This window comes from Perna viridis, chromosome 5 (assembly GCF_037379345.1).
Source record: "Perna viridis isolate PV_CMFRI_1.1 ecotype Kerala chromosome 5, ASM3737934v1, whole genome shotgun sequence".
Taxonomy (NCBI): Eukaryota; Metazoa; Mollusca; class Bivalvia; order Mytilida; family Mytilidae; genus Perna; species Perna viridis.
In genome coordinates this window covers 40,045,875-40,069,913 of record NC_142449.1, presented here as the reverse complement: position 1 = coordinate 40,069,913, position 24,039 = coordinate 40,045,875, and the positions used below count along the sequence as shown (strand labels likewise).

Sequence of the window (24,039 nt, the reverse complement as noted above, 5' to 3'; positions counted from 1 at the left end):
ATTTATGTAATTTATGATAGCTCTGCCATCAACCCCTTCTATCTCAGAATTATTGATTTAAAGGAAATAGGAAATATGTAAGCGAGAACAAACAGTGAAAAACAGTAAAAGGCAGTTTGTGAGTCTTCGATAACGGTCAGAAATTTTCCACACCAAAAGTTTGTCTTCGACTGGTCCCAGAAAGATAAGATACACAAGTTCAACGAAATGGCCATCGCACTATACCTTAAACATGTGAAAAAAAAAACGATGTTCAACACCATAAGATTAAGAAAATAGAATTTCGATGCCTCGTGTTCAGAGTAGGGGTAGGTACTAATCCTTCTAGCAAATGCAGATAACAAAATACACAATGATACAAGATAAAGTTTAATACAAAAAAATGTTAGAATCGCTGTAAAAATAAGTAACATAACTGATACCCTAAAAAACGCACTCGATTCTTTAAAATAAGATTTGAAACAAAAAATCAATTGATGGAAGTAATATTAATTCATGGGCCAGGCAAAAATGTTATTACTTAGCCCCACCGATTTCTATTTGTTTTACGAACCAAAAAGTAAAAAAAAAATAGGGAACGTCTTTTTTACAACGGGTCATTGTGATGTGATGCGGAAATGGAACCGAGTTTGTAGGAAATATTATAATTATCATTGGGCATGTTTGAAAGCTATTTCACTTTGACTGCATGAAGAACTTTAAGAAGCGGGCAATTTAATTGTAAAAAAAAAACAAGTAAGTTTGACGGCTTTTATATCCAATTAATTTTTATATGTAATGAGAAGGATCAAAAGATAATAATGGGTGACCATCGTTTTCATTAAACACATTTGGATTGTGAATTTCCAAGTTGCAAATTTATTTTACTGAATTGTGAATATCACTTTCCCCTCCGACAGACATTTATGGGAGCAACATAATAGATGTTCATTCATGTACAAATTCAACTCTTCGTTTAACAACACTTGTATATACATTTAAAGTATTTTTTTAAAGGGTATGTCCAGCACTGCCAGTGGTGATACCATTGGCATTGACGAGGACATTCCATGGTGCAACTTGTTCATTCAACACACAAGCCCTTACTATGTATGGGTAAAAGATCTGGAGACGGCTAATTCGGTTGTGGAGGAATTTTCTTTAGCTACCTCCACAACTTATGCAGTACCAAGAACTACCAAAAATTTTGGAAAATTTTCTCTTGATGGTGAGGCATATTCTTTTGTAAAGAAATATCCTTTTCCATATTTTCTTCTCAATGTGCAATTTATTTTGGTCACAAGATCTATTGCTGTGATTTATTTTGTAAATGAACATTGGTGTTAATTGTTCTGACTAATCTCTTTTTGATGGTTGAAGGTGGAAGGGAGGGAAAATAGAAAGGTCAAAAAGATATAGCATTTTTGAAAACATAACTGAGATGATACTTAAATCCAAATACATATGTTTATTTGCAATTCTCTCATTGTTTAATTTAATTTCAGAACAATGCTTAGTGCAGCATTTTGTGCGCTGGGAAGATGATGGTGCTGTAACTCATGGCTCACACATTCCTGTACAGGATACCCCTTTCTTCATCATTGGTCACCGTTTGATGGAATGTCATCAAGGGCCAAATAACAGACAAAAAAAGAATGAAAAGGTAATACCTAAGATCAATGATTCTAATAGAAATTATGATGTAACAATTGAAAATTGTGGTGTAACATTTGATTTTTGTTTTCATCCAAATTCTTGGGACAGTGAAATAATTGTACATTAAAAATAGCCATGCATATTGATTGAATGAACAAAGCTAAAACAATTTTGTAAGATTTTTATAATTTGTAAATATGTTGTGCAAAAGGATTCTTATTTTCAGTAATATTCAAATATCAACCACTTAATTGAGTTTTTTTTTATTTAAAAAAAAAATATGTTTTAGTTGTGAGATTTTTTTAGGAGAATCAGGATGACCATCTATACCCTCAAGCTGCATATAATAAAAGAAACACAGGGACAAAAACGCTGGGCTGCAGTGCAGCAGTATACTTGAGGGAGATAGTTTTTTTCCAGAGAATAGGGTAAAGAAAATATTAGTGGTTATTTAAATCATTAAACTTTACATATCATTAGTTGACCTGGCAGACCTGTTGTAAAATGACTAAACACAACACTTACTTAGATTGTGATTTTAAGAATGCATCATCTTTAATTTATTATATCACAATCTACATGTTGTAAAATGTCTATACACAACACTTAGATTGTAATTATAAATATTCATCATCTTCATTATCTTGTGATGTTATATCACAATCTACATGTTGTAAAATGTCTATACATAACACTTAGATTGTGATTTTAAGTATTCATCATCTTTAGATTGTTATATCACAATCTACATGTTGTAAAATGTCTATACATAACACTTAGATTGTGACTTTAAGTATTCATCATCTTTAGATTGTTATATCACAATCTACATGTTGTAAAATGTCAATACACAACACTTAGATTTTGATTTTAAGTATTCATCATCTTTAGATTGTTATATCACAATCTACATGTTGTAAAAATGTCTATACACAACACTTAGATTGTGAATTTAAGAATGCATTATCTTTACATCTTTAATAAAGCTTAGAATGTGTATTTGTAATTTAGTACAAAAGTGTATGAATATTGTGTGATTAATTTGTCTCCATGCTTCTGATAGCAGACAATGTAAAAATGTGGATTTTCAATATTATTTATTCAAGCTAAATATCTGAGAAAAAAATTTAATGATCATCCAATTTTTTTTTTATTACCAAATTTATCTTTAAAAGGTATTTCAGCAATTGATTGGAGTGAATTTGGTGTCACATTTTTGTCATATGACATTAATATAATATTGCATAAAATATTGCGGTAGACATGTTGTTGAAAAGTATAAGTGAGGAAAGATACGGGTTAAGAATATCAATATTTTATAGGATATCTTGGATTCTTGACTCCTTAAATTTGTGAAATAGGTTATGTTTTCATCTGTTCAGTGGCTGTTTATGTTTTAACTCAACAGTGAAAAGTAATTTTGATCATTTGTTGCAATTTTTTTATTAGAATGTCACTGTCCTGTTCATATACTGCAAAATGATATATGTATGATGATTATAAGTAACTGGTTACATAATATTGATAATGATTTATTTCCTTTCTAGACATCAATGATACACACCAGGAATGTAATCTTGAAGATGTGGACTGTAAGATATGTGTAATTTTGTGACAACTGTTTATTATCTAGATCCAAAAGTTTGTTTGTTTGTTGGGGTTTAACGTCCGAGCAGCAATATTTCAGCTATATTCAGACGATCTAGATCCAAAAGGGGTGATGCATGTCATTTATAAGCAGTACTCTTATACTTTGTTGTTTTATTTGCATTAAGATTTGTTTCAGAAAAATTAACAAATAATCTTCAATGTAAATTTGAACCATTAATTTCACTTATATCCTTCATTTATAGTTATTCTAATTTGTTTTTAAGGAATTTCATAAAAGACGAAATGTGATGGACTTCTAAAAACCTCCCCATAAATGTTGTACAAAAACAGATCAGTTAGGTATGATGTTGGTGGTGAAACTTTAGAGGGGAAAGATCTTAGCACATTCGTAACAAGGCTCCAGTTGGCTTAATGATAAGGTATATGTATATTCCCTTGCAGAGTAGTGTTACATTCGTAATATATATTCAGCAGAGGAAATCTTTTTGAAAGAAGTGTAGTGATATGTAGAAGTAGGACTAATAGTCTCTGCAGCTTTGATATAAATCTTTATACTTCTGACTGAAAAGGTTATGTGTTTATGCGGAATCATTTCTTTCTGACGCAGTCCTTATATTTTCAATTTTTACCCTTTGACCTTAAAGACGCTTTTCCATGGAAACGCAAGTTACCTGATCACAATTCTGTTTCCCCATTGGCGAATACTGATAACAGTGGCTTTTGAAAAAAACTGTAGCAAAATTGTGTGTCGTGTGTTATTTTCTGAATGAAATGTAGAAAATTAATAATAAGGAGAAAGATCAAAATTTTACCGCGTCGGCTATCTTTTTTTAACGATAGTACTTGTTTAATGGTTTTCAATTCTTTTTGGCTGCAGGAAAAATAAACATTTCAAATGTGTGCTTGAATGCATGGTTCCAGGGTGCAAAGTAGATAACACGAATACTGAATTAAAAATTTAGACATTGGGTTATGTCCACAAGTAATTTATATAGAAACTTTACGACATATTGGTATGTATTTCTTGGCCAAGTGAAAGCTATATTATTACAAATTTCCTCCAGTAAATGTAGTTTTAAAATTTAAGTTACAATAATTCATTTCAGGTGATAAACGCATACATGGGAATCTTAAAAAGTGAAAACAATTTAGAACAAGAGGGTCATATTTTCGCTCTGCCAATATATGGCAGTCCTTTGGGAGCAAAAACGGTTTGATACTTGGTTTTACAGTAAGGTAAGTATTTCATTTGTACAACATGTATTATTTTAAAATTTGAAGATGATGAGTATGAGTTATGCAGATATATTAACTGCCAGTTACCAAATGAAACAAAGAAAAATATTTTGTATGTAACAGTTACTGGTTAAGTGCAACGGAAGTCACGGAAGGCAAGACTAAGGTTTTCTATTCCAGCAATGGCAGCGATGACAGCACCTACAAACTTCACTTATGTTTTCTGATAAGTTAATTTCAACTTGAACCCCTTATACTCGGTCAATGATATTTGGTGTGCAGATGCATTACCATCATTTTATCAACTTGAACCCCTTATACTCGGTCAATGATATTTGGTGTGCAGATGCATTACCATCATTTGATCACGATTCATGCCAATTTTAGGAATAAACCCTGCAGTCATGGTCTGTTGAAAATTCAATGTTAAGGTTTCATGTTGTTTTGCATTTATAACACACATGCTGAAATATATTTGGTTCTTGTAGGTTAAATTCTCAAGATACACTTGGATTTTCATGCCAATCGACAAATGTCAAAACCATTGGATATTACTAGCAGCAAATATTCCATGTAAATCAGTATCAGTACTGGATTCCATGAATGGGAACAATGATAAATATGTACAACATTGGAATTATCAGTGAAAATGAATGAAAACCAAAATCTTTATTATGCATTTTCTTTAACACAACACCCTCATTATAAGTGCATTTTACCAATGTTTTCCATGAATTATGAACCAAAAAAATTAAGGGAAATAATGAATTATACATTGAAAAAAATGAAGAACGTGAAAATTTAAATAATCTTTAATGCAACTGATACATGTTCTGAATTAAAACATAATTAATTTTCATTATGTAAAGTGTTTTATTTAGATGTAGAAGGTATCTCCTAATGGATTTTGAATAAGGATCTCATAAATTTTATCTTTAGAATATATCATATACTATTATATTTGTTTATTTTATGTTCTACCAACTGTTTGAGGGATACTTACTTTTTAAACAGGCATGCATCTGATACAGGACTGATTATGCTATACTGTTTCCCATTAGGCCCTTGTAAAAAATGACACCAATTTTCTTGAAACTATGGTGAATTGAATATCACACTAAAGACATACAAATTTTCATGAATTTTGGTCTCTATAAGTTTTGTAAAAATATGTCCATGTGATCAGGCATTAATCTCATCTACTGTAGCACGGATATGTAGCATATGAATGACAGTTGGTTCTCACTTAACACTTTTGGGTCAACAGCCACATCCCTCCTCCCCTTCAATGTAGTATCAAGAACACACGAAACTAGTTCTGTGCATTGTATAATGTAAGTGCACATGATGTTTGTATGTTGATCACATTAATCATAATAAAGCTTAGAGTGTGTATTTGTAATTTAGTACAAAAGTGTATGAATATTGTGTGATTAATTTGTCTGGATTTTCAATATTATTTATTCAAGCTAAATATCTGAGAAAAAAATTTAATGATCATCCTACTTTTAGTATACTGATTTTGAAAGCCCTTTTCCCATGCTTTGCAGTGGTATGCAACTTAATCCTTGTCATGCTACGCCTGGATCTGTTCAGGATTGGACATGGTTCCGCTTTATCGGTTCTGGCAATGTAAATTTTAGTTTAGGAAAGTGCATTTTATGTCCATCTGCAAGCAGTGTGACTGTGCTTTAAAATGAGGCTATCTGATGTATAGTTTGTTAATAAATAAAGACTTGAAAGCTAAAAGAGGAGGTCACGAGTTTCCACTGTCGAAAAAAATGAGATTTTGTTGGTGATAGGGTTCATTTCTTGGACCCTTGCCAGAGCAGAATTGATCTGTAGTACTCTATTTTGCCTGGAAACTAAATAAGAGTGATTTTTGTCACCACCATTTGGATGTCAACCCCTTGTAATGACTACTACCGGTTTTAGGACAGAGGCAAAAAATTGGAAAAATCCTCATTTTTTTCACACGAGTGACCCTTTAGGGGGTTCCTGACCCCCAACTCGTGACCATAACACATTTTATTTGGCTTCAGTAGCCTTCACGATCTACAGGCTGTAGGATGAATGTGCTTTGGTTCCTGATTTGTTCCAGTTGAACCACACAAGTTCCAGTTGAACCACACAGGTAGCAAATAATGACCAGAGATGGACAAAAATGACCATTTTCGAGTGACAGACCAATTTTCAGCACGACAAGCGTTAAAGGTGTCATTTGTACTGAGACATTTGTTTCATTTTTTTCATTTTCATGTACTTGCATTTGTATTATAACTAACAAGAACATTTTGCAGGAACTACATGAAAATAAGAAGTGAGAAAATAAAAGATGATATTGATGCTAATTGGAAGAGTGGAAATTTAAAATCTAGTCAACAAAAAAGATGGCCATAGCTGTGGACTGTTTATTTATGGTAAATATAACCATGATATGATTTACACATGCAGATAAATTCGTGTTGGGTGCCAGTTTATTAGTGTTTTGTGTAGAGTATGGAACAATGAAACAAAGAATGCCCCAACAAAAATCTGTGTACAATAGGTTTGATATATTGACTTAGATGTTTAGTCCTGTTAAATTTTAGGTTAAGGACAGAGGACATAATAATGTACATAACTATTAACATTCTTCACCATATTGATTTATTAATTGTGCCCTTCCCATTAAGAACTGGCTCAGTGTGTTGGTTAGCATTCATTTATTATGTTTATGATCTTGTCCTTAATATACATCTGACCTGTCACTGAACATTAAGCAACCAATCATCCATCTGACCATCAATCAATTCAGAAAAAGACTGAGTCAAATGTATAAGTATGGAATATAACAAATTAAGCATAAAAACAATTAAGAATGAACACAGTACTAAACGCAACCACTGACAGCTTCAGATCTGAATTAATCCAAAGAGAACATCTTGCTATATTAATTGTACAATTTATTTTTCAGAATGCACTAGCTTTAACCAAGGGTATTCAACCAATGCAATTGACCCAAAAGGCTGCTCTGGTAATCAGAGAATATGTCACAAAGAAAATCATAAAAACATCTAGAAAACCAAAGGCACAGATGACAATTGTGACATGCTTGATTGTCAAAAGCCAATTAAAGATGCGTGGGTGCAGTGCGAAGTGTGTGGCCGATGGCTGCACTTCAGATGCATTGGACTGAACAAAGTGCCAAGAAATGATTATGTGTGTATTGTTGGTGAATCACAATATAGATAGTTATACCCCATGCATAGAAGTTGCAGGGGTATTTAGTTTTGAGCCTGTCCATCCTTAAGTGTGTAATAGTGTGTTGTTGCCTGGAGAGTGCCTTCATTTGTTGAATGTTTTTTCTTCAAACTTTGTTGAATTATTAGTTAACTGTAACAGCTGGATATAATTTACTTTCCATTTATCTTGTCACATTTTGAGAGGGTCAGGCTTGTGTTTTCAAAAATGTGCAAGTGTTGTGATGTGGGGTATTGAGAGGGAGGTACCTAAGGTTCTGATTGGGTTGTTGCCTTTTAGACACATTCCCCATTCCCATTGTTTATGAATTGTACTTATTTAAAGCTGTTATCAAAAACATGCATTTACAGATTTTCAATATGAGTCCATGAGATTATGAGTTTCGACATGAATAGTGATTGTTAACAAACAGGTCAACAGACTGTTTGTGTTAAAAGTATTTCAACATGGATTTGAACTGAAAGTTAATAGCTCCTAAACTATAGAGTTTTGTTTGTCTCTATGCATTAGTAGCAACAATTTTTTAATGTCTGTTTCTTTCACATATAGAATGTGTAAAATGTATTTTTTATTTGTCAATTTATAAAAATTTCTATGCTTAATGCTTTATTTTGACATGATTTTACTTCTAAATACATCCCCATGCAGGTCCGGGTGTTTAAAAGAATAGGCCTGCAGCAGCGCTAAGCTTGTCGTAAAAGGCGACTAAATAGTGCTCAGAAACCTAGCCGGGGGTTAGGCGCTCTGCCCACAGAGCAACTGGGATGTGTGCCCCAGGTGGTGGAATGGGGTATCCCTGGCATGTTACATGCTGGGGTTGTCAGGCTATAATACGGAAAACCTGACCGCAAACCATAGTGGTGCACCATGTTGGGAAAGATGCCACGTTCCTCGCACGTTAAAGAACCCTGCTGTGGTATTCGATAGGAGTAGGAACCTTTGCGCTCCGCCACAAGCACAGGAGGCTAAATTGCCCGACCTTACCCATCCCCCCTTTTTCTAGTGGCAATCAAAATTTGTCGACCCTGTTGTCCTTGTGACCCATCCTTTTTTTTATCATTTCATGTTCATTTTATCATCCATTTCATGTTCATTGTCTGAATACAGCTGAAATATTGCTGCTCGGACGTTAAACCCCAACAAACAAACAAACAAAACTTCTAAATACACTTCAGTGTATATGCATCTTGAAATATGTTTTAGTCATTTTCATAATTGTGATTGCTTGGTGTGTTAAATTGATGTTTTGTTGAAAACCATTCTAAAGTTTTTTATTGGTGTTATCTTTTTTATTCAACCTTTGTCCTGTATTTGAAAGCACTGAAAATTTATCGCTTGTTTTTTTATTTTTAATGTTGCTTATCAGCATACTAGCATAATATTAACCAATACATTTTGTTATTTTGATAAAAAAAAATGGCATTGATGAGATTTTTGCGCTAATTTATTTTGAACATTATTTACAATTAGCTATAGTCAAGCTTTATAATTAATAAAAAAGGGTTTCAGTATTAAAGTTATAATAGTTTTTTGGTTGCCCCATGGTTTTAAATTTTATGAAATACTAATTTCACAAATTTAATCCCTGTGTTCATTGATCAAACATTACCCTTTTAAAGAAATGTTATCATATTTAGTATCTTTCTTCTGTAAGAATCACATTTATGTTTATTTAATTGTATTATTTGGTTCCTTAAGGTCATCAGTTATAGTACCATTTGTTAGAATTAGTCTTTTCTACAATTTAACAATGTTAGGAAATTTTAGAAATTGATTGTACAATATTCAAAGATATGCAGGAAAATGCATTCAAAAGATAATAACACAAAGTTTCATTCAGGCCAATTGTTATCTTATTGTAAGTAATGAATTTTTTTATGCATACAATGCATATATATATATATATATATATATATATATATTTTTTTTTTTCCTGTTCGTTACTCATTTGTACCAAAATAAAAACCAATGAAGAGTGAATAAAATTAGTATTAGTACACAGTATTTCTGTTCTTTTTATATTCGCATAGCATGGGATCGACATGAGTACAACATTATGCTCCTTTGCCTAGCACCATGGACATAAAAACAAAGGTCAATCAAAAGTTCCTCATAGAAAAGTTAATACTTAAGAAGGCAGTACCAATCGAAACCAAGCAAACCAAGGACTCATAAAATCAAAACATTTACAGCAGTTGAAACTGACACAAAAAGATACGGCACAAATGCCACTAAATAAAAGGAGTGAAATCAGAAAGGTAAAGGCAATGTCTTTGCTCAGTCCAGTAAGGGTGAAAAGTTACTAAAGGCTGAGCTAGGAAGAATATCAGATACAATTTCTGAAATGCTTTAGTCATGATGGCAACATGACATTTCTCGAATGCTGACTTTAATTTGACTGATTCACAGCCCTGTCTAAGCAACTTTTAAGAATGCATAATTTCTCTCAACAAAATCAATGTTCTTAGAACTTAAACTCATAAGTAATGCATCAGTTGAGACACATATACTCCATAGGCAGGTTTTGCTGGTATGTTGCTACTCAAAAGTCAAAATTTAACTATAAAAAATTAAAGACAACATGTGTTTGCCAATATTCTCAGGTGTCTGTTAAATGTTGATATTAGTTTCATAAACAAGATTAAATTATTAATATAAATTCTAAAAGATAAAACATGTTTGACAAAAAGTACAGTTTTCGTACATTTTGTACATTTAAAATAATATATATGCCAGTGTGAATTATGACATGACCTTTTTCTCCATATCATATCGCATTTTTGTATGTTATTTTCCTAACGAACAAATATTTATTCGAATTTTCTTACGTTGTTTTCCTCTAAAATTATTTTGTGGTATTCAGTTCCTTTCTAATTATTTTGTGGTAATTAGTTCCTTTTAAATCAAAATTGAAAGTAAGTTAGGGCATGCGGGCAATAAGGACTTCCGCTTCACAAAAATATGCAAGGTATAGTTTTAATGAAACTGGCCAAAGACTAAAGGTACTAGGTAAACGTTAGTTTCACCGAAGTTTCGGAAATATGTTTGGTCATTCGATGACGCGCGAGACAGGATTGTATATAAATGGCAAAACGATTTGTATATAATGGTAAAGTTATAATAATGCCTATTATTTACTCAATAATATGAATATAAAACTTATGAACATTTTTTTTTACATCAAACTTTAAAAAATTGCTGTAAATTTGAGGTAAGTGGTGTAATCATATAAAGATATAACAGAGATCAAATTCCAACTAATTGTAAGGGCCACATTCAGTACTCATTCTTCTAGTAAATGCAGATAACGATAAAAATACAAGATAAAGCTCGATTCAAAAGGCATTTGCATCTGCTGTAAAAATAAGGAACATAACGAACTAAACATACAATAATTGACAATAAACAATGTTAGCAGTTGCTGACTTGCTAAACCCAGACCTCCATTGAATTGATTTGATTAAGCCTTACAATGTAACAGGAATGCAAGCAATAATTTGGTTCGAAATATTGTGTTTATTTCCAATATTATGGTGCTTGATAGAGTTTATTTTTGTTCTTGGGGTTGTTATCGAAAGTTTACTTGCAAAATTGTATGATTTACATGCACATCTTCCTTGTCATTAAAGTCAAACATTAAAGGTATAGAGAAATAGCAAACCTGATGTAACTCATAAAAAATTGATATAAACGTTCTATATACGGAATGTTGATACTGCAGTTTATTACATTGCAGGATATCAATTACCTTGTTTTATATATATATATATATACAAAATAGCTATGTATATTTTAAGCTTTTCATATTAGGATAAAATTATCACAAAAGTCATATATGAACAACAGAAATAGTTCTATTCGTTACAGCAGCGATGACTTATTACCGTTTACTACCATCTTATGTGATATTTTTGGACCTTTTTGTTACTTTGATTTGCAGTTGACTTTTTTTTTTCATTTTTAGCCTACCTGGCCCGAAGGGCCATTTTAACTTTTGCCACCACTATGTGTCTGAAAACCGTCGTCGTCGATGAACTTTTTCAAACATCTAGCTTCTCGATTTGAAACTACTGGACAGATTGTTACCAAACATGAATGATTCTTAGGGTATTTTTAACAATCCTTGTTCGGAGATTTTTGATCTGACAAAAAAACATGTCCGCCGTAAATAAATAATGGACCATAGAGGTCAAATTGCATGCACCATTTTTCAAAGATCTAAAAAATAGTTAGGTTTATAGCTAAAATCTGAAAGAAAGTGAAGTTGTTCAGCATGATAGAGTAATCCAGGGAACCAAGATTCTAGCGTAAATCAAAAGATGGTAATCCAGGGACAAGGACCAGATATGGAAAACAGATACGCACAACAAAGAACATAAAATAACCAAAATAATACTGTCGAACTTCACTCGCCCGAACTCGGATGGCTCGAACACACGGGATTTCTCGAACACAATTCAAAGTACCAAAATTTTCTCCTATATAATCAATATAAATAACCTTGGATTTCTCGAACACTCGAACTGACTACTCGGTCCGTTCGGTAATAAATCTTAGAGAATAACCCTCACTAACTCGAACTCGTCAGCAATTTTGTCAGCTTGGGTATTAAAAGGTGTGAAAACTGAAACCCTATCATTAATCAGTGTCATTTTAGTTAATTACCCCCCGTGCAGGTCCGGGTGATAAAAGAATAGGCCTGCAGCAGCGCTAAGCTTGTCGTATAAGGCGACTAAATAGTGCTCAGAAACCTAGCCGGGGGCTAGGCGCTCTGCCCACAGAGCAACTGGGATGTGTGCCCCAGGTGGTGAAATGGGGTACCCCTGGCGTGTTACATGCTGGGGTTGTCAGGCTATAATACGGAAAATCTGACCGCAAACCATAGTGGTGCACCGTGTTGGGAAAGATGCCACGTTCCTCGCACGTTAAAGAACCCTGCTGTGGTATTCGATAGGAGTAGGAACCTTTGCGCTCCGCCACAGGAGGCTAAATTGCCCGATCATATCCATCTCCCTTTTTCCAGTGGCAATCAAAATTTGTCGACCCTATGATCCTTGTGACCCATCCTTTTTTTTTCATTTCATGTTCATTTTATCATCCATTTCATGTTCATTGTCTGAATATAGCTGAAATATTGCTGCTCGGACGTTAAACCCCAACAAACAAACATTAGTTAATTACAGATAAAATTTAAGTCATCACTAATTACGGTAATTTTGATCTTTAACATAACACTGATTGAAGTTCGGGAATGTTCCGAAGTCGGTATGATAAAAGCATGAAAGAAAATCGGATGATAACAAATTATTGAACAAGGAACGAACTCTGAACGTTTTTAAAAGCGAACACAGCATTTTTAATGTTCACAAATCAACATAATCTTCCAAGAGCGAACGAAAAAGCTCCACCAACTAACACAACTTCGTAGGAAGTAGGCAATTTCTAACGATAAAGTCGGAATCGGACCGGTACCGAAAAAATCCGGAAATATACGAACTTCAATTTCTCGAACTCCCGATAACTCGAACACATTTCAATGGTCCCTTGGAGTTCGAGCTACCGAGGTTTGACTGTACTTACAAAGCAACAAAAGCAAATGAGCAACTGGGAGCATAGACCAGGTATGGTAAGCGTCCTCTGGTTTCCTAGAAATATCTGTCGAGTTTTCCATAAAAAACAAGTCCGTGGTAGACGAAAGAGGAAAGGAAAACTATGACACGTTGAACAAATCAGTTCTCTTGGTGCAGATGGATTCACCGTAACGACTTCGTGATGACCAACATATTACCTTTGTAGTGATGACTTCAATCTTGTAGCAACATAACCCCTTCCAGAAGCCTAATTGTAAGAAGTCTAAATAGTCCCATAATTCCGGCAAGCTCTGGCATAGCATATGAGCTGTGAAATGAAATATCATACGCAAGTGCTGAAGTGATACTTGACAATACAGACAGAAAAGTCATCGCGTTGTCGTATAGTTTGTTGAAAAAAGCGTCCATCACACTGGACAAATATGCTGTCGATAAAAAATTCCAGGATCTTGAAAAAAAATCTACTTTAGTATATTGGAAGATGATTTAGAATCGTTTTTACAAAGAATGGGAAATCTCTACCAAGAACTTCATATTTGTATCTAGGTGAACCGTCTTTTCTGAAGTAACAACGATGTATAATGTATTAGGGTCGGGATTTTAGCTGAGTATTGGGAATAGAAGTATAATTAGTTGAAAAAAAACATAGGTTGTTATGCTATCTTATTCTGATAATAATCTTGATTTTAGGGTTTCCATTGGATCTTCCAAATTTTTCTGGATCCACATTGAATACTACTACGGGAGTAGCACGTGTCGTGGCAGGACTGGGGACCCTCTTTGACAGCTGTGAGTATAGAGGTTGGTAAAAAGTTTTGAAAGTTATCAAAGAGGTTTGTTGGTACATTTTGCAGATTCAGCTATGTAGTGGTGTTTGTATGGATTCTTGTGGAGTTTAGGAATCCAGTATATAGGCGGTAGATCTCATTCATCGACTTTGGTAGATGGTCCCCGAGGGTATTCACCAACCAAGTGGTACGACAACATATTTGTCATGTATGCTGAAAAATTACTTTTATTCCTGGGTACCAATTTTCGTGATTTTAGGAAAAAATATGAGTTCGTGGATTCTTGAATACGCGGATTTGACAACTGTCATACAAACGAATGGGAAATTTTCTTGTCGTAGGAAATCAAATTTCTTGGTTTGCCAAACTCACGAAAACCACGAAAATTTGTACCCGAAGAACAATTCACAGTAGTAGAAAATATTTTTGTTACATCGAGTCTTTAAAAACTGATATAGCTAACTCGAAAATCAATGGGTTAATTTACCCAAATTTTTACGGGAGAAAATTGATCAGCATGGTGAGACGGATTTTCGTAAAGATTTGTTGATCGATGTTGGAGTTGTTGCCCTTGAAGAGTCAAAAAATGATTGCGAGATTTATTTTATAATATGAAAACCGGGTGGATAACTTAGATGCTCTTTATTGAATGATTCTTGTGGCAATAGTACAGTAAGGTCAGGAGTCCAGCTTCAAAAGCTAAAAAGACCAGTCGTAGAGATCTATTTTTAACATCAAAACATCATTATACACAGAAAAACATTCACAGAAATTCTCAAAATAGATTGACAATAGGTTTGATAAAAAAGTTTAAAACTAAAGTTAACCCTGCCTTATCCTGTCCATTTCCAAGCATTCTGTACCATTTTCAGGGAGCTTGAGGCAAAAAAAAAAATGTTTCCACCGATGATTTGTGTTGCTACTTTTTCTTCCTTAGCAATATCATCGTGTCTTTAAGATCACAGAGGTTAAAACAGGTCATCTTTAAACTTATCGATGACAACATAATAACACGCAATCATAATGGAACATTAGTAACTATGGAACGCCGCAACTGTCTTTTGTTGATGGTTTTCTATATACGCAGTACATTTCTCGTTATACACAGTACATTTTATGGTATACATAGTGTATTTCACAATATACGTGTTCGTGGAATCATTATACGCGGTGCATATAACTTTATGAGCAGTATAACTGTCATTATACGTGGTGCGTTTTTCATTATATGCAATACAAAACTGGGCATGCGCAGTACTTTTTACATTATACGTGGTACATATATCGTAATATGCAGTGCATTTTGCAATATACGCTGTACATTTCATGTTATACACAGTACATTTTCTAATATGAGCAGTAGATTTCGCAGTATGAGGAAAGACATTATACGCAGTATTTTACGCCTTATTTGCAGTAGTTTCAACTTTATACATAGTACTTTGTTTTATATATGCAGTGGAAAATTCACTGGATATACGCAGTGCATTTGTCATTATACGTGGTTCTTTCGACATTATACGCAGTAGATATTTCGTTATGATGATGATCATTTATTCTCGTTACTTTCCGTAAATATACAACTACAAACGAAGTGAATCCAAAAAAGCGGTTTTTTTTACTCAGGCGAAATTCATACGCACCGTAACCAGTGGACTTCAACATGCAGACGAACGTCTCTGTAACTTCTATTTTAACCAAACTGAATCTAACAAATCTAGTTCCAAAATTCGCAAAGGAGAAAATCTCACCAGATATTGTTTGTAAGCTTTCAAGACAGGATTTTCATGACTTAGGACTCACTGACAGAAACATAATTATGAAATTAAGAACCGAATGCATTACGTTTGGCGGGCGTCAACCAGACAGAATCGACAAGCACTTCTAAATACCAAAAGTTACGCTGGAAAGTCTTTTAGAATTAAAGTTTTCCATTATTGATATCAGCCGCATGTTATGTGTTTCTAAAAGCACTATATACAGACGGATGCAACAGTTTGGTCTTAGTAAGAGACTTTTTTTCTGTCGTAGAAGATGAAATACTTGATAAATGTGTAAAAAATAATTTTTGTAATACAAAGAAACAATAAACATTTGCAGTGAAATTTGTAGCCAACTGTAGGAAAAACCACAGAGGCTTTGTACGTGTAAAATACCAGGTCTAGCTCCTAAGACCTTTTTTTGTTGTCATTACCTGTAAGCCATGTCGCTGAAGTAGAAGTTCCTTTAGCATAGTCTCACCACAATGCGGAAATTCATTTGTAACATTTTTGACACAGTTATCAAGTATTTCAACCATTTCTGTTGGATATTCTTTGATTTCTTTCAGTATAATTTCAGGCCCTAGCGCCACAAAAGTTAAAAATTAATCTGAAAAAAAAACCTTAACACTTGTGACAACATAAATCTCAAGGACTAACCATGGAAGTTAAGAATATTCTCAGACTTTTTATCTTTTCTGGAGCTGAGGCCCGACCTGACTCGTATGTCTTTACTCTATAGTCTGTCCTTTTTTTTAAAAACCATACACGATATTATTATCTTTCTATTTCAAATTTGATCATAGCCCCCCCCCCCCTTCCCACCATAAAACCCAAACGATTTCACCCGTAGTGAAAATTGTAACTTTGTCTTCTCCTTCCCTTGTGGACCATAGGGCTACCACAGTCGTTCTCAATCTCACTGTTTTGGGTTGTTCTTTTTTCATAATGTCAAGTCCTTCATTATTTTCCAGCTCTTTCAGTCTTGTTTTTATCCAGCTGTGCAATAGCCACCCTTGTTTTCTGTGTCCTTGTGGATTCCAAACCGATGCCTCTCTGGTAATATTATTTTGGAGATTTTCTGTATATTTGACCAATCCATTGCCATGCTAGTCTTTTTATCTTTAGTTTTTTCCTGGCTAGAACACTCCTGTTACTGCTCGTTTGTTATTTTGTATAGACCACCAAACTATATATACGTGGCATAAGCAAATGTTGGTAAATACCCGGATTTTTTATGTAGTCATGTCGTTAGTCTCCATTCAGAAGAAGAGCATTGAAATAACATAAGGTAGTACAATACAGTTAGGTTATTTCTAAACATTTGGTCTCATTTTGTTGATATAAAGCTGTTTTGAGGTGGTCATTATAGAAATTTCTACTGTTTTGTCATAAAAAAGTGCATATTTTTGAAATCCTTGGTGTGTGGAGGTTCAAGTCATTTATAAGTAATTTAGTGATTATTGTTATAAAATCCAGTAGCTATGGTAACATACTGAACATAATATTACTGAGTTTTAGTACAAATCAGGGGTGCCTTACCAAAACTAACAGCCAAATACTATGTTTTATAAAATATCAGACACTTAGACACTACAGCAGGATGAAAGCATGCACGTACATATAGTAGATGAAAAAAGGTAAAAATAATAAGACACTTTTCGATTCATTCTCTCACAATTTTAGTTCCAAAAGTTCGTGCGAAATAAGGTATTTTGAAAATCAACCATCTGATGCTGAGGAGAGAACCTAATACGGCTGGGGACTGAAACGTTCCGGATACCATTCTTCATTTAAATTACACCTGCTTACCATTACATCTATTACATCGGTCTGTGTATAAATGCTTAACTACATTTAAACAATATATCCACCAAATTTCGACTTTTAACTTTAAGTTTTACAAAATTTGACGGGGGCAACTTGGTGTGCGAATCAGTGCGCCTTAATGTAACTGTATAGTGCACCCTTAGTATTTAATATTCTGTTTTTGGTATGTGGTGTTCTGACGTAGAACAATGGATCACCATAATAATTTAAGCTCTGCGAAGGCATGACGTGCTTGGCTTATTCTGGCTCTAATGTCTTCGTCTGTGCCACCGGTCTTTCTTATAACACTCCATAAATATTTGAATTGCTCCACTTCTTCCAGTTCTTTCCCTTCAATTGCTACTGATTCTCCGTTTCTAGTTTAAAACTGCATAATTTTGGTTTTCTAGTTGTTGATTTTATGCCCTATTTTTCTTTCCTATTCAGTCTATCGTTCTGGTTTCCTTTATCTGGTGAAACAGTAGAGGCGAAGTCGTCAGCATAATCACAGCCTTCTAGTGTCTTGTCACTGTCCATTTCTTTTCTTTTGTTTTTTTTAAAGTATGTTTGCTAAGTTGGGGTGAGAGTAAGTAACCTTCTTTTACTCCAGTTTTTTACTTGAAAGAGATCAGTGAGTGTTAAATCGTATATATAGTATTTACTATCTTAGATGTATTCCACACTGCCTTAACTGTTGCTACATTCCATCTCTGTAAAAGCCTTTTCAAAAGCTTTTTTTTTTCAGATTCCGTAGCAAATTAGTTAACATAATCTCCTTTGTTATTCCTGCACGATTGTTTTACTTCCATATCAAGTGAATGGTGCACTCTTCATTGCATCATTCTTTTGTGCTGTTGTGTTCGTGTTGTTAACTTTTTCTTTCGTATTGCGCTTTAATTAATATAAATATTATTCAATCTTCTGCCATGTAGCTTTTGACATCCATTTCTCTGTCAATATCTTGCTCTTTATCATCTCTATTTAGTGCACCGAATCGATTCCTCAGTTCTTATTGGAATTTGCCATTATCATGTAGATTTATAAGTTGATCTGCATTGTATCTTAGTTTTTGCATTCTTTGCCAGTTAGATTCTCACTTTCACTAATATCACGTGATGGTCCGAGTTAATCCTCATTCAAATGTCCAATACTGTGCTTTCCCATTGTTCTTTCTCTGTTTTTGTTTTTTTTAACTGATCTAGGCATTTATATTTCACATTAGCATTATTATATCTTTTTTTTTGCGGGGGGGGGGGGGTGTTGTCCCAAGTGTGTTATAATTTTTCATAAAAGTTGTCCATATCCTCCTCATCAGTATAGATGGTTGGTGCATAATATTGTATGATTGTAAAATTTTGGCTTTTAGCTTGAAGTCGCACCCTCATTATTCTTTCATTAACTGGTTCTGTGACAGCATTATAGTAACTCCCGTTGTGTGGTGATCATTATCATTTACATTGCCGGAATAAAGAACTTTTTCCATTTTCGTTGTTTTTCTATGATAGGCAGGTGCACGCGATCGTGTCTGTCATGGGTAAACTAGCCAATCGCAATACACAATGTGAAAGTAATCCATTAAATTTCAGAGGGTCAATGAATAAATTAATTAAACTTTTTGTACGCAGGTCTACATCTTTGTCTGAAAATATGTGCTAATAAATTAAAATTATACAAAAACTTAAAAATTAATTACTGTAGAAGGGAATCATCGTTTCCTTAATCAATATTCGAGGTAATTACTATTAATTGCGCGTGGTTAATCGAAGCCCATTAATACGACACATATACATTATTCATTGACCTTTATTGAAATTACACAGCTTTTGGCTGTGACTTGGAGGAAATACGTTCTTACATTCGTCATCTGTTGAAGATCTGGGGTTTCTTCCACTCGTGTGAGAAATTCTTTGTCTTTTCACTTGTTCCGCTGCGCTCCATTCGTCAAAGGACGGAATTTGTCACACTCGTGGAAGAAATTCCAGATCTTCAATAGACTCGTGTAAGAACCTATTATACTTACCCTGCACTTAGTATTATCATTCCACTTGGATTTCATTTTGCTTCACTGATGCCTAGCACGTCGATGTTATTACTTTTCATTGCCTTTGTTGTTAGTGCATATATTCCTGTCTCGTACACTGAACGAACATTCCATCGGGGAACTTTTGTGACTGAATTGGGTGAAAACAATGCTATCGGTTGAACGTAATCTTGCATAGTGATCTTTAGTGGCAGTTTTAACAATTACATCAATTCCAAATTGACTCCCATCTAGCCATTGGGTTAAATTTTATATCAGAGTTGTCTTCTCCTAGATCGGTTATCAACCATGGTTGACGACTCCCTTCTTGCGGATATGGACTAAAAGCAAAGAGAAAATGAAATTCAAAGTTCAAGGACAACGACTGGACCACCAAAAACAGACAAAACACCATAAATTAACATAAAATAACTCAAAACTACACGAAAAAAAAACTAGTAATAGCAGGGGCCGGAGACAATTTGCCACAGACAAATGAAAAAAATCTAAACTTACTAGTATGTCATGTTATAAAGAAGACCTCTTAATGTATGTAGTATCATTTGACTCAAGTACTTTTGAACAAAGCCAAAAAAATGGGGGATTGGACATCAGTAATTGGGAATCGTGAATTGGAAATTGTTTATTAACAATGGTTTACTTAAAATACAAACATGAAGCAGAGTATTAAATGTTGACCGTACCGTGCGATGGTGAAAGGAGGTTTATGAGCACGGAAAACGGATTTAGGTAATGGGTAAAATGGCAAGCCTATCACATAAAACGCTCTTATAAATAATTCATGGATGGAGTTGCGTGAAATCTCTACCAGACCCGTTTTCAAAAGACTTTTTCCATTTCAACTGTTCTAGGTATGGCTGCATGCTTTGTTAATCTTAAAGACTATCAACCAGAAAAAAGGCCTGCTTCTAACAGTTTGCCTAAAATTCACTGAGCACGCATACATTAACTTGTTCAACGTCACAGGAATCATCTTCAATAGTTAGAGGTTTTCAAAAACATCTTGACCGTTGCGCAGATTAGAGGAGAGTAGATCCCGCTTTCCACCTTTTATCCGCCTTCCTCTATTACAGGGATATGTCACTTTACAGCAAGGTTTTTTTTTTGTTAATTATTGTTTATACATATGGTAACAAAAAAGTTTTTCCTATCTTAATTATAATTAGGTTTAATGATGAAAATCCTGACCATCATGTGGGTATTTGCTTTGCTTACTCTAACACTAGCACAAAAGGAACATCGAATTGAAAGGTAATTTTAACAATAAGATGGTAGGGTAGATTCATCAGACAATCTCAAGTTGTCGATTCTAGCTGTCTTGTTATAAGCTTATTGTTATCTGAATAAAACGAACTTTTTAACTTTTCATGCTTCTATGTCAGAATTCAGACAACTGTAATAACTATATATATAAATTTAAATTTGTTTTGTGACTTCCGTGATATATAGTAATGGTCATATTTACCAATTAGCGAAGCCTAGTTATACAAAAATCATATATAATGCAGAACTTCTTACAAATCTACTTCTGGGTCAAGTAATCAAAAAATCATACCAGAAAAAAAACTCGGGTTACAACCGTCGGCTTCTTGTCTGATATCTCCGCTATGATCATAACAGATTTGTTGGTTTTGTCCCGGTTTTCATTCTCCTTCACCATACATAGTGATTTCTTCACAAAAAGCTCATACTATCAAGTTTTATTGATCCTTCTAATTTCAATCTTATATAATTTTCTGTGTAATTCCTCCGGTTTATGTGGAATTGTTTTGTTTGTTTTGTTTGTGTTTTATCTCCGCTTTCTCTTAGTTTTTTTCTTGTTTTTTTCTGATTTTCGAAATTCCAATTTTGCTTTGACATTTGATTGACCAACATCCATTAGAAATGACTTCATCCATTACAGTATTTGTAATCAGACACATAATAAATATTGCGGAATTCCAACCGCTTTCATTGTAAGAAAAGTAATCTGTAACAACTATGCAGCTTCCTTTCAGAATTGTGAGACTTAAAAACTTCAGTAGAGGCATATCCTTATTCAATGTACCTGATAGATACCACGCTGTTAGTTTCTGTTAAACAAAAAAAAACTCTTAAGAGTCCAGATTTAGAGAAACAAACCTACATTAAGCGAAATGGTCATTCCTAACCATGACATAGCAAAGCTCAACACATCCATGCAAGTACACCCCCAGAAAAGAAGCTTAATTGTAATGTATATGTATTAAACTTGTCTTGGAATATATAAATCTAAACCTTATAGTTTCTGAGAAATAAGACTTCAATTCTGAAAAAAAAACAATAACTCCATTTCCTCTATGTAAAGCAAAGGAAATATCCTCAATAATTTTACCCCCTAATTTTAGTGGGGGTTTATATCGATAGAGGTGTCCATCTTTCCTTCCATTACGCAAAGGAGTTCCCATATCATAATTTTACTCTTCCTATACACCACTAAATGGAATTTAATGAAACTTTCATAGAATCTTTTAGTTACAAAAAATATTTACATTTGAATAGGGTGGGTGACGGAATCACAGCGGCACATCCTGTAAAAGAAGTATTGGAGTACCCCAGCCCCCTTCCTTAAGCATAAATTGCTGTTGAATAAATGTACCACAGTATTCTAGCTAATGCAAACACATTCAAGGCAAAACGAATTTGATCATCGGGCAATACCAGTCTGTGTCTACACTTGAATGTAAATAATAAATTTTAATGAGTGCAAAAAAATAATAAAACGACAAACCCCAAAACACCACTGAAGAGTTTCACAAAACTGTTTAATGAGAATTTTGACGTCGTTTTTAAAATAAGCTACTAGCGTAATATTATATACTTGTTTTCAGGTCGGAAGAGCATGTTAAATGAAACGTACGGAATCTTCGGGATACAGATTCCCAATTTACGGACCGTCGATATTTCAATGACGATGACGGTATCGGCATCAAGAAATGGAAACACTGATTTCCGATTAAAGAAGCATAAATCTATATTATAATTGTGTATTTGTCTTTTTACTCCATCAATCTAAAAACATTTGAAAATAAACTGAACCTCCTTTCAAGCAAATCTTCTGTGTTACAAATTTGGCAAAAACAAAAACAAGATGTCTGTTTCCGGCTACCCTACCTTCCCTATTTTTTGTGCTTACCCTTAACATTTATGACCATTTTGGCTCAAGCACTATTAAAGTCTAGATTGTTACCTAATTACCTCAAATGTAAGATTTTTTTGACAACTAAAATAATTTCCCTACCTTCCTACCTATTGTTTTCTTGCTGGTAGCAGGAAACAAGACTGTTTTGGTCTTATGAAAACCCATTTTCTGAAGCCTTCCCTAGCGTTTTTTTCGCCGAGTGATGTAAGAGATAAATTTTAGAAGGACGAAGTACATGTTTTGATAGTTGACCTCAAATAAAGGATATACCCTTGCTCTCTACAAGAAATGTAATATATATAAAGTCTCCCAAAAGGCAGCTGATATCGCTCGAGTCTAAAGTAAGATCCACAATATGGCTGGTCGCTTACCTGTATAATATTTGACTCTTCTCCAATATTATCAAGTTATTATGATAAGTAGTTGACAAGTAGTTAGGTAGAATTAAAATGAGAAAGTGTGGACAGGCAAACTTAAGGACGGACACCCATTTTCAAAAGAGGATAGGATCAAAATACCTTATGTCACCAGTCTATCACTGGAACTTCCCTTTTATTTCTGAACACTACACAACAGTATAGTCCAAATGTAAGTCCTTTTATAGCATTCAATACCTCTGTTATAACTGGTAAATATGTTTCCTGTAATTTATCTGCTCAATAATATTCTATTATTTATACAAATAAAATTAAGATTTAGTCTTCATATCAACTCAGATTTAAGGGACTCATTTTTGGCCTTGAAAGATATTTAGTAATAAATTTACACTTTGGGAATTTATTTCTTACAGTAATGCTTCTGGAAGGATAAAATGTGTTTTATATTTTCATTTTAACACACTTACAAGTCAAATTATTCATCCTATCATTAATATTTTACCATTTATAAACAAGAAGGGAAGAGCAGGGATTTTAACCAAGTAAAATTTGCAGGAAAATTCAAATTTATTTAAGTGTCTAGACTTTGAAAATCTTATGTTAAGAAAATTATTTGCTTAACCTGATGAATACTCTATTAATATAGCTTTTGAATGTAAATGCATATTAACTTTCGGATTGATTTAAAATTGGGGTAAAAGATGAAATGGAACAAAAATTTGTAAATGTATGTGAAGTTGGATCTGTAGTACAGATTGACTTTAAGTTTATACATATTAAAAAGGGAC

The 24,039-nt window shown here is 33.7% G+C and overlaps 1 protein-coding gene and 2 long non-coding RNA genes across 9 annotated transcripts; 2 read left to right on the top strand and 1 right to left on the bottom strand.

The window, feature by feature from the left end:
- Positions 1-142: 142 nt before the first annotated feature.
- On the top strand, positions 143-9,729 carry LOC148617472 (uncharacterized). Its single transcript, XM_088585176.1, has 8 exons — positions 143-1,207; positions 1,485-1,642; positions 1,942-2,063; positions 3,183-3,227; positions 3,510-3,665; positions 4,353-4,482; positions 4,971-6,902; positions 7,439-9,729. Exons 1-4 carry the CDS (start codon positions 1,000-1,002, stop codon positions 3,190-3,192), a joined length of 498 nt encoding a protein of 165 aa, XP_088441302.1. The 5' UTR covers positions 143-999; the 3' UTR covers positions 3,193-3,227; positions 3,510-3,665; positions 4,353-4,482; positions 4,971-6,902; positions 7,439-9,729.
- Positions 9,730-10,616: 887 nt separating this feature from the next.
- Positions 10,617-23,767, top strand: LOC148617470 (uncharacterized). Of its 7 annotated transcripts, none has more exons than XR_015922507.1 (4): positions 10,617-10,693; positions 14,007-14,105; positions 20,881-20,965; positions 22,564-23,767. It is a non-coding gene; the product is annotated as an uncharacterized LOC148617470 (long non-coding RNA). The 7 variants fall into 7 exon arrangements; XR_015922506.1 differs by having other exon boundaries at positions 10,651-10,834; XR_015922510.1 differs by having other exon boundaries at positions 10,662-10,727.
- LOC148617471 (uncharacterized) lies at positions 17,420-21,932 on the bottom strand. Its single transcript, XR_015922511.1, has 2 exons — positions 21,270-21,932; positions 17,420-20,034 (listed from the first exon to the last, which is right to left on the bottom strand). It is a non-coding gene; the product is annotated as an uncharacterized LOC148617471 (long non-coding RNA).
- Positions 23,768-24,039: the final 272 nt, after the last annotated feature.